At 32.0% G+C, this 12,090-nt stretch overlaps 1 protein-coding gene across 10 annotated transcripts in view; it reads left to right on the top strand.

Annotated features, from left to right (window-relative positions):
* The window catches only part of LOC139514583 (serine/threonine-protein phosphatase 2A 56 kDa regulatory subunit gamma isoform-like), a 46,045-nt gene that overhangs the window by 18,556 nt on the left and 15,399 nt on the right, over nucleotides 1–12,090 (top strand). For all 10 annotated transcript variants that reach the window (XM_071303976.1, XM_071303978.1, XM_071303979.1 and 7 more), the window contains exons 6-13: nucleotides 38–130; nucleotides 1,045–1,175; nucleotides 2,740–2,799; nucleotides 3,177–3,339; nucleotides 5,233–5,283; nucleotides 5,898–6,017; nucleotides 7,130–7,254; nucleotides 9,366–9,467. In XM_071303976.1, the coding sequence (XP_071160077.1) occupies nucleotides 38–130; nucleotides 1,045–1,175; nucleotides 2,740–2,799; nucleotides 3,177–3,339; nucleotides 5,233–5,283; nucleotides 5,898–6,017; nucleotides 7,130–7,254; nucleotides 9,366–9,467 (845 nt within the window). The remainder of the gene's footprint in view (nucleotides 1–37; nucleotides 131–1,044; nucleotides 1,176–2,739; nucleotides 2,800–3,176; nucleotides 3,340–5,232; nucleotides 5,284–5,897; nucleotides 6,018–7,129; nucleotides 7,255–9,365; nucleotides 9,468–12,090) is intronic.

Here is a 12,090-nt window from a genome sequence, read left to right on the forward strand (position 1 = left end):
CATTTCATTATATTTTGTTTTCGTTTTATTTTTTCAGCTTGTGTATGAATTTTTTCTGCGGTTTTTAGAGTCTCCGGACTTCCAGCCAAATACAGGGAAGAAATATATTGATCAAAGATTTGTGTTGCAAGTAAGCAAAACCTTTGACCTTTTTAGTGGTTTATGTACACGATAAATGACTTGGTTCTTGGTCTTGTATTTAGTCAACACTTCATGAAATTATCCAAATTGTGCTGCCGCTAAAAGGACAATAAATTTACAAAGTAAATTATAAACAATGCTTGGTATCTAAGGTCAGTTGTTGTTTTGATTGTGAAGAAAAATTTGGTAATTAATTTATTTGATATTTATTTGATGTCATTGTTTTTGTTACGCAATGCCCAGATATATTTTAGATTTTGTATATTTTGTATATTACTCTTCTGATGGTAATTTACAACAATGCAACTAGAACATAAGTTGTTATGAAGATTCTCATTTGATAAAAAGAATATGATGCATTAGGCCATGACACAAAATTGCTACACACTTAAAAAACAAAAGCACAGGAACAGCTTTATGCCATAACTTGAGGTTAAGCATGCAGAACACTCATCTCTTGGTTGATTTTGACAATAAATTTGATTATACATAGTTGAATACTCCAATGATCTTGTCGGTCAGTCATTCCAGACTTTTTTTGTTATATTATGTCAGCTTCATAATTGAATAATGATTTGTTTTGTCTTGGACAATATAATATTAAGTTGTACCATGATAGTGATATTCAGATCTGCTAGGTATTCACTGAAGAAAATATTCTAGTTGACATAACAGAGAGAAAAAAATAAAAAATACTCATTCAAAAAATTTGAGAATTTCAAAACAGGAAGACAATGATTTTAAACTCACTGAAATTTACAGACTGATGTTAAAATTTATTGTTAATATATAGTAACATAGTCTGACTGATAGGTAATTCTTAGTTAGCTAGGGATTAGCAGGGCTACATTCATCACCAATAGCCACATGAATTTAAGCTCAATATTTATTATTTTATTTCAGCTTTTAGAATTATTTGACTTTGAAGATCCACGAGAAAGAGATTTTTTAAAGACACTTTTACATCGGATATATGGGAAATTTTTAGGTTTAAGAGCATATATACGTAAACAGATCAACAATATATTTTACAGGTAAGCTTAAACCCTTCTGTTGTTGCAGGTTTACTCTTCACTTCTGTCTGGGGACTGTTAACCCTTTCGCTGATGAGTCCTGGTTTACCGGGATTCACGCTTCAGACAGCTGACGATGAGTCCCGTTTTACCGGGATCAGATTACATCTTTTATATTTCCCGCTCAAAACAGTGCAAACATGAGTGATCTTTCTTTAACGTATACCCGGATGAAAGTGTAAACATGGCGCTTCCATTTGTTGAAAACTGTGTCAAAATCAGAGGAAATTTACGGAATTTATGAGAATTTGAAATGGGGGAACATTTTTTTGAAAGAATATGGAAGAATTGAAGCCAAACTAGTATACTTTTTTGACATAAAACACTTGGAATGGACATCGATCAGTGTGAAGAATTTGTACAGCTCCATAAAAATTTTCAAAAGTTTGCCGTTTTGGGGTAAAAATACGATTTGGGGTCAAAGTGCAGAATTTTTTGAATTTCACCTATGTTATTGAGAAAATTTGAAAATTTGAATATTTTATGAAGAAAAAATTGTCAAAACATAAACAAAACTGTGAACATGGTGTTAGTGAATGAAATAAATACACAAATAACTACAAACAAGTTTTTACTGACATTTATTATGAAGATCTCCCACTTGAGTAAAAGTAGCCAGGGAAGCCATCGTCTCAGAGTAGCTTCTGTCTGGGCAGCAATCGGTGAAAGGGTTAATTGAGCTTCAGTTAATATGGAATGATTCTATACATCTTAATTTGTTGACCTATTTCTAAACTGAGAGACAGACTATCAAATGCTAGATAAGGTTCACTTAAAGTGTATTACTTGACTTTTTAGAGCCTCTCGTTCACTAATTTTAGAAATTTATGATATGTGTAAATCAAGAATAGCCTAAATGACCCACTTAGATATTTGGTAAAAATCGCTCTCAATTAAAATAAAGAGTTTACACTTTTAAAACTAAGTACATTTGTTCCTGTATTCATTTACTTCCTTAGTCGATCTTTGTATTATCATATGTAGGAAGTATTTTACATATTTACAATGAAATTTAATCTCAACCAGGAAATCATTTCTTGTTTTGTTTGAAGTAAAGTAAATTCAATATTTTGTATACTGCTGGGGCTTAATATGTCAGATAAAGTCATAAAATTGCAATTGTTTTTGTTTTCCTACAAACTTTGATTTGCCCTGTTTGCTGCATTGGTCAGGATTCTCCTTCTCAGCAATAACAGGGAATTACATTCTTAGTAGTACATGTTCTTGTACCAAAATCTAAAGAGCAAAAGCTTCTCATAACCGGAGGATGAATTTGTTAAGGAAAAATTGTATATCAACCACCCCTTAATTAAACCGATATGTATATCTTATTTCTCCCGAAATACTGTATGGATATCAATAAACCATGTCTTCTGTTTGTATAAAGATAAGTGTAGTATAAGTTGGATTTTCTTAAACACTTAAATTCATCATTACATCTGTACTCAAGAGTTCCACATGAATGTGTACTTATGTGTATCAGACCTATTTACATGATGTATAATTATCCATATTTGTATTTCAGCTTTATATATGAAACAGAACACCACAATGGTATAGCAGAATTGTTAGAAATCTTAGGAAGGTAAGTACGTTTTATGATGGAATACTAGCATACATGTGCCAACCTTGAAAATAAGATGATACATCTCCAGAATAGCAAGGGTCATTCTGAACTTTTTTTTCCAAAATGGTTTGAAATATTTGGAATTCCAAGTAAATTCTGGCTAATAAGTGTATAAAATAAATAAAGAATAATTAGCATTAAATGATACAGTATACAAAATGTCTTCCTGTCAAGAAAACAACACATCATTATTTCTTTGTTACTTTTTTTTTCTCAAAGTAAAGTGTTCACGACACTTAATTATGTAAGATGATATAAAAACATCAACAGTGTATTGATACTTCACATTCTTATTTAGGAATTGATTGACTGTATTTTTGCTTCTTATATTTCAGTATTATTAATGGTTTTGCCCTACCATTAAAAGAAGAGCACAAAGTATTTTTGTTAAAAGTTCTATTGCCTTTACATAAAGTGAAGTCTTTAAGTGTGTACCACCCACAACTAGCGTACTGTGTTGTTCAGTTTCTGGAGAAAGATCCAAGTTTAACAGAACCTGTAAGTATGCAGCTTCATGAAGAGTTAGGGTTTACTTTGCAACAAATAGCATCAATTAAAAAACGTAAAATTTTAGCTTTGTCTTAAGTATCATTGATGTAAATGCAATGCTTTGTCTTTTGAATTATTGATTTTTGATTGGTTGTGCGAGTAGGTGACATTAAAAAAATTATCTCCTGCTGAGCCATGGGATAGAGTAAATTGTCTCCCTCGTATGAACCAATCAAAATCTGGCATTTTAACATAAATGAAGTATAATAATTGTCAATGTAATGCACAACCAGAAGCTTTTTATACAACCGCAAAAATTAAAAAAGATTTGTTGAAAATATTTTGGTTGTAAATTGGTATCACGTTGTCGGCGTCATCGTTGTCATCCGAAGACAGATGGTTTCGGGATAATAACTTTAGTACAAGTAAATAGAAATCAATAAAATTTTAAGACAATGTTTATAACCTCAAAAGGAAGTTTGGGATTGATTTTTGGGGTTATGGTCCCAACGGTTTAGAAAGAAGGGCCCAAAGGGACCCAAAACAAGCATTTATCTAGTTTCAGGACAATAAGTTGTGTATAAGTATTTCAATTGCTCTGATATTGTACCACAATGTTCATACCATTAAGTAGAAGCTTCAGATTTATTTTTAGGGTTATGGGGCAAACAGCCTAGGAATTAAGGGGCAAAAAACAAGCATTTTTGTAGTTTCTGGACGATAACTTATGTATAACTATATGGATCTCTCTGACATTGTACCACAAGGTTGCATATAAGAAAGGGAAGGCTTGCGTTCAGTTTGGGGTTTATATCTCTGAACAATTAGGAATAAGGGGCCATAAAAGGTCTAAAAGAAGCATTTTTATAGTTTACAGACAATAACTTGTGTTTAAGTGTATGGATCTCTCTGAAATTATACTACAAGGTTTCTTTTTTATAAAGGAAAGGCTGGAATGAAGTTTTGGGGTTCTTGTTCCAAAGATGGGGGTCAAGAAGTGAGGGGCCAAAAAAGGGGCCCAAATAAGCATTTTTGTAGGTTTCAGACAATACTTGTGTTTAAGTGTACCCTCTCTGAAATTATACCACAAGTACCATACTTCAAAGGGATGGAGGTGGGGGGGGGGTGGGGGGGGGGGGGGGTATGGCTCAAATCATTAAGCAATTAGGGGCAAAAAAGGGGGAACCAATGGTTATTCAGGTTAAAGGGCAATTTAGCAATTTAAGGGAGTTACTCCAATTAACACTTAAGGAATACTGTTATATGTTTGATTACTTGATTACCTCCCTCAAACTGCTTGAAAATTATGTATTAAGAAATGATGATTGTCTTGGGATGTGTAGCTGTAAAATTTTTCTCATTTCAGATTTCAGAAATCAAAAAGAATTTTTCTTCAAATTTTTTTTTGATGGGATTCATATTCAACAGCACAAAAGCAAAACAAAAATTTTAAGTTCATTAGACCACATTCATTTTGTGTCAGAAACCATTGCTGTGTCAACTATTCAATCACAATCCAAATTCAGAGCTGTATCAAGCTTGAATGTTGTGTCCATACTTGCACCACCCAACCTTCAGGGTTAGACCTCTGTGGTTGTATAAATCTTGCCCTGCGGAGCATCTGGTTTGATTCAAATATGATTTTAATCATGATCAATATGATAATAAGATTTTGTATGATTGCCGATAAGCCAACTATCCATATGAGATGAAAAGAGTATACAGCTTATGTTTGTGTCATGAGTTACAAATTTCAGTCTTAAATGTCATTATTTTGTTTGAGTGTAAATATTTTTGTTTTGAAATTAGCTGTATTAGATTGCTTTTAACACCTCCAGTGTAAACTGCTAGTCCAAGTTTATTGAAATATTTTTATGTAAGTGTATTTTCTTTTATTTGTAGGTAATAATGGGACTGCTTAAATTTTGGCCAAAAGTACATAGTCCAAAAGAGGTAAGATGATGTCAATTTGTACAGTTTTATAAAGATAAGTCAGTTAAAATGCATCACTGTGTGAAGGGATTTTTACAAGAGAGACAAAGGATGCCAAAGGGACATTCAAATTCATCAGTCGAAAATTAACTGACTGCAATCACTAAAACAGAAAAAGACAAACAGACAAACAACAGTACACAAGACACACATAGAAAACCAAAGACTAAGCATCACCAACCACACCAAAAACTACATATATTCTATGCAATAGTTTATGGAATAAAACTAACTTCTTTCTTTTTACCTGTTTGTCAATTACTTCTGTTTGCTTTGTTCAAACTTAGAAAATGTGCCTCCCACCCCTCCAATACATTTAATACTGGAACAGCTCTTGAAAGTCTAAAACCATTAAGCTTATCTGGACATCACAAGAGAATCTGCCTTTATAGTTATAAGTAAAGTTTGATTCAGTAATGAAAGACTTGTGGTAATTTATGAGACAATATTGTTTGTTTTAATAGGTTTCAATTGTCATCAACCTCATTCAAATTTCTGGTGAACATTTTTCTTGTTTCTATGAATGAATAAAACTGCCTTTAATTACAGTTGAATATTTTTTTAATTTTTTTTAGGTTATGTATTTGAATGAATTGGAAGAAATATTGGATGTGATAGAACCTGCAGAGTTCACTAAAGTAATGGTGCCACTGTTCAAACAGCTTGCCAAATGTGTCTCTAGTCCACATTTTCAGGTAATGTTGGAGCATTGTTTGATGGTTGATATGATTTCTAATAATCATCCAATTTGATAGTATTGTTTTCTGTACTCTCTGTTGAAGAATGATTATATTTAGTTTACAACCAACTAAAGACTGAATTAGCTGAAAGCACATATCAACCTGATACATGTATTTAAATTACTGTGTACAGCACAGTAGTCTCCAAACCGTTTTAGTGCTGTGGTATTGGGACAGACTGCAGCATTATTACACCAGAACACTATTGATTTCTTCCTGTACAATTTTGATATGTGATCTGGTTATTTTGCCTGAAATAATTTATATAATATCAAGATGCCAAATATGAGGGGCCAGTTCAATGAAATATCAAAATGGGGTCATTGTCAAGACATTCACTGTCTTGAGACTCCATTTCTAGAGTTTTAACTTAAAAGATTAGAAAGATACCAAATTTCATGGAAGGTGTTGTTGATATGTACTCAAAAGAAATCATTTCCAAGGACTATGTTTTTATTTCCCTCTTTGAAGCTTGACTTTAGTTATGTACATGTATATATACTTTTTGAAATAGTTTTCCTTTAATGGAGAAAATGATTGAAAAATGTAGGATTATAGGATTGTAAAACAACAAATATAGCACAAGTATATTAGAAATTGTGTAATATTTTGCCACTGATATATAAATATTGTAAATTTTCTTACTGAAAGGAATATAAAACATTTAGTTGTTTCATTAAAACAATTTGAAAGATTTTATGTAGACTTGCAAGTTATAATTTTTTGTATGAAATTTTACAATACTTTAAAAAGATGTTTTTGTATATATATAGGCAAACAGTGCACCAAATAACTGAAAAATAAAGATTAAATGTTAATGTAAAGGTGAATTTCATACTGTTTCACATAATTTCCTGTCGATATGCACATCTACATTTTATGTCCTTATTATCTATAAAGTTTCATGAAATTTTGTTTGTGTGGTTTCAGAGGAGTTGCGATCACAAACTGTTGCAGAAGTACATTGAAGCAAATAAATTCAAAGGGGCGTAACTCCTAGAAAAAATTGGATTGTAAATGTATTAATTTCTGACTGCCTTGTCTAATCTTATTGTATTTAATTGTAGGTGGCAGAAAGAGCACTATACTTTTGGAATAATGAGTATATCTTGAGTTTGATCAGTGATAATGCCTCGACTATACTACCAGTAGTGTTCCCAGCTTTGTATAAGAGCAAGGAACATTGGAATAAGTAAGATAATCTTAGATATTTTAATTAACTCTTGGTTTGTAGTTCCAATATGATATATTGTGTGCAGAGAGAGATCATAGGTTGATATAATTGTGATCTTATGATACTTTCAGTAAGAAATATGATTTGTATGAATTCATTTTCTATTAGAATAATATAAATACTTGGTGAAGAATTATTTTATCATTTCTTATCAGAAGGTTGAAAGGACTATGTAAAAACAAGATTTGTATGATGTAGACAGTTGTTTTTGTCGAGCCTGCAACTTTTGTTGCAGAAAGCTCGACATAGGGATAGTGATCCGGCGGCGGCGGCGGCTACGGCGGCGGCGGCTACGGCGGCGGCGTTAGCTAACTTCTTAAAAGGTTTATATTTTAGAAGGTGAAAGACCTGGATGCTTCATACTTTGTATATAGATGCCTCATGTTACGAAGTTTCCGTCAGTCACATGTCCAATGTCCTTGACCTCATTTTCATGGTTCAGTGACCACTTGAAAAAAAAGTTCAGAATTTTTGTAATGTTGAATTCTCTCTTATTATAAGTAATAGGATAACTATATTTGGTATGTGCGTACCTTGCAAGGTCCTCATGCCCGTCAGACAGTTTTCACTTGACCTCGACCTCATTTCATGGATCAGTGAACAAGGTTAAGTTTTGGTGGTCAAGTCCATATCTCAGATACTATAAGCAATAGGGCTAGTATATTTGGTGTATGGAAGGACTGGAAGGTGTACATGTCCAACTGGCAGGTGTCATCTGATCTTGACCTCATTTTCATGGTTCAGTGGTTATAGTTAAGTTTTTGTGTTTTGGTCTGTTTTTCTCATACTTTATGCAATAGGTCTACTATATTTGTTGTATGGAATGATTGTAAGGTGTACATGTCTAGCGGGCAGATGTCATCTGACCTTGACCTCATTTTCATGGTTCAGTGGTCAAAGTTAAGTTTTTAAGTTTTGGTCTTTTTATGTAATTTTATATGCCAAAGGTCAGCTATATTTGGTGTATGGAAATATATTATGATCTATATGTCAGTCCCGCAGATTTATTTGACCATGACCTCAATTGCACGGTTCATTGCACAGTGTTAAGTTTTTGTGTTTTGGTCTATTTTTCTTAAACTATAATAAGTAATAGGTCAACTATATTTGTTGTATGGAAGCTTTGTTAGCTGTACATGTCTGCCTGGCATGGTTCATCTGACCTTGACCTCATTTTCATGGTTCATTGGTCTTTGTTTAGCTACTTGGTTAATGTTAAGTTTATGTGACAGTTGTAATAAAGCTTTATACTTAGGACTATCAACATAATATCAATGATTAGTAAAGAAGGCGAGACATTTCAGTGTGTGCACTCTTGTTTGGAAAGAAATAGTGGTCATGATTTTGATAAATGATGAAATTTTATGCTCCATTTATGTGCATTATGTTTTCTGGTCTGTGCATCGGTCTGTTCGTTCGTTTATTCATTTGTTTGTTTGTCCGTCTGTCTGTCCCCGATCATTTTAAAGTTTTTGGTCGAGGATTTGTTTTGATGGAAGTTGAAGTCTAATATGAAGCTTGAGACTTAGTACACATGTTCCCTATGATAGGATCTTTCTAATTATCATGCCAAATTAGAGAATTTCCCCCATTTCACGGTCCACTGAAAATAGAAAATGATAGTGCAGATCGGGCATCCATGTACTGGGGACACATTTTGGTTCATTATAATATAGAAAACTATCCCTATCAATAAGTTATTGCCACATAAGCTTTGTTCATTGCATGCCTTTCATGTTTATTGTGAAGTCTGCATCAACTGAAGTCCATTACTTCACAAACCAAACCCACAAGATAATGTTTTAATAGGTTTATGTAGTTATATTAGACAAATAAAATTGAGAATGGAAATAGGGAATGTGTCAAAGAGACAACAACCAGAATATAGAGCAGAAACAGCAATAGGCCACCAATGTGTCTTCAACACAGCGAGAAAATCAAGAAACTATTTCTAAACTGATTAATTGTTAATTGTTATAATAGCTTGTCAACCCATTGAAAAGGTGCTTGCATTGTTACGATATAATACAACATTTTAAAAGAATTTAAATAAATCTTTTTTTTTTCAGGACAATCCATGGCCTAATTTACAATGCATTAAAGTTATTTATGGAAATGAATCAGAAACTGTTTGATGATTGTACACAGCAGTATAAAGCAGAGAGACAAAAGTATGTATTATTTATTTAATTAAATTATTATTAAAATAAATGGGGGAAAAAATGAAAAATTACAAATGAAAGGGTTAAAAGGAAAATGAAATGTTGAAATTTCATATCAAAACCTAATGGACCCTTGAATATTTTGTAAAATTATTTACAATTATGCAGTTCCCATAGTATTGTTCAGTGAATCTCTGGAATTTATGAGGGTAATTTGCTGGTTTTCCAATGTTATTTTCATACGACGGCAAAAGTTGAAAATTTTTTGGTCGTATATTGGTATGACGTTGACATCGTCTTCGTCCGAAATCCAAATGCACTATAACTTTAGTATAAGTAAATAGAAATCTATGAAATTTAAACACAAGGTTTATGACAATAAAAGGAAAGGTTGAGATTGATTTTGGGAGTTTTGGTCCCAACAGTTTAGGAATAAGGAGCCAAAAAGGGGCCCAAATAAGCATTTTTCTTGGTTTTCGCACAATAACTTTAGTATAAGTAAATAGAAATCTATGAAATTTTAATACAAGGGTTATGTCCATAAAAGGAAGATTGGGATTGATTTTGGGAGTTTTGGTCCTAAAAGTTTGGGAATTAGGGGCTAACAGGGCCCAAAATTAAACTTTTTTTATTAAAAAAATGAATAATTGGGGTTCTTTGATATGCCAAATGTAACCATGTATTTAGATTCTTAATTTTTGGGGAAAGATGGCTTCAAGCCGTCAATTCCCTAATGGGGTTGGCCAGAGTATCATTCCCTCATGTCAATCATTTTGTTTTGATAGTTTGGAAACCCCCTCAAAATGTCATACTGAAATTGATGACAAGGAGAACAGATTGACTTTAAATACATTTTTTACACATTTCCCTTCTGTTTCTCGTGAAATTATCGTATATTGAGCTTTCCCTTACACTATATACGTTTCTTTTACAGTCCGGAAAAATCAGTATTACGAAATATTCTAAATATATCTAACCTAGTGACGTCATTGTTGGAATGCCACACAGGGATATGCTTTATTCATTATAAAAACCAGTCACAGTATTTGTATACTAATTCAAAATCCGTATTTGTTAAATGTAAACCTAATGATGTTTGCTCTAGTGTAGATCATTCACACACCAACATGCAATGCTTTAATCTGAGGCTATAATCAGATTATTTGTAGGTCAACTTTCGCGGTAAACAATGTCAATGGGGATACTTGAGATTGGGGAGAGAAACGACAGTTTTCATTGCTTCTGTAAAGTTCTGTTTTTAGAATCTTCCTCCAATTCAGGAGCACCTCCATTGATGACTAATTATACATTAAAATCAAAGTAAATGTTTCTGAACACTTAAAATGTGACATTAAGTATATGATAAGTAGTCTTCTATATAAAAAAAAATTTTGTGTACCAACATAATTATTGAAATGGTTAAGAAAAAAAAATTAAAAAAATTAAATGTTGCTTTTTGTAGGTTACACCTATTGAGATTGGGGAGAGCAACTGCAGTTTTCATTCTTTCTGTAAAGTTATGTTTTTAGAATCTTTCTCCAATGAAGGAGCACCTCAATTGATGAGTAATTACCCACTAAAATGAAAGTTAATGTATCTGAACACTAAAAATGTCACATTAAGTATATATATGATAAGTAGTCATCAATTAAAAAATAATTTTGCATACCAACATAATTATTGTAGTGGTCATTTTTTTTCCCATTTTTTTTTAAATATTGCTTTTTGTAGTTTAAAGCTATTTATTCATGAATTTTACAGATATATCAAAATGTGGGATCTTGAAACAAACTTCACACAGCTTATATCAATCATATTTGATTTTATAAGTACATGTATGCCTGTGATGAGAGTTGTAACTGGGAACTTTATCAATGGAAAATTAAAACTGAATAGATTTTTCAGTCCTCACTTTCTTGAGAATACTGTCACAAAAAATTGAGAATGGTCTTAGCCTGCCGTTCAGTTATACATAATTAAAATTCTAAAATATATTGTAGTAGTTGTTAAATTCAATTGAATTTTAGATAATTAACTCCCAACTTTAAAGGAGATGTGACACAATTTTTTTTAATTTTTTTTTTTTTAATTAATTAATAAATATTGGTCAAATAACATATTGTAATAATTTTTTCTTGTCAAAACCTCATTTAACGGTCTTTTAATGGTCAAAGAATCCAGCGCTTGTCGTAATCTTTGATTTTTAATGAGATACCGGTCACGTGATCGTGATGACGTCAGTGGATACAATCTGAGAAAATGTCTCAAAAAGGACGAAGTCGATCATATTCCTGTAAAATTAAACAATGGACGGTGTTGACAGTAGTTTTCAAGGCAATTATCAAACTTAAGATATTCAACCGTATCAGTTTGAGCCGTTACTTGTTGAAAATAATCAAGTAAAAGATATAAAATTCGTCATCCGACATTTAAGATCTTTCAAGCAATGCCGATATAATATATCAATAATTAATTTCACCAAAAATAAAGAGATATTTCTTAAAAATGTTTACGTTTAACAGGTAATTGAATTACATTTAATAATACAAAAAGACAGGTCATAAATAATGTAGGACAGAAAGTCACAGTACAAAAAGTCACAGCCAAAAAGTCACGGACAAAAATTCACAGG

This window comes from Mytilus edulis, chromosome 3 (assembly GCF_963676685.1).
Source record: "Mytilus edulis chromosome 3, xbMytEdul2.2, whole genome shotgun sequence".
Lineage (NCBI taxonomy): Eukaryota > Metazoa > Mollusca > Bivalvia > Mytilida > Mytilidae > Mytilus > Mytilus edulis.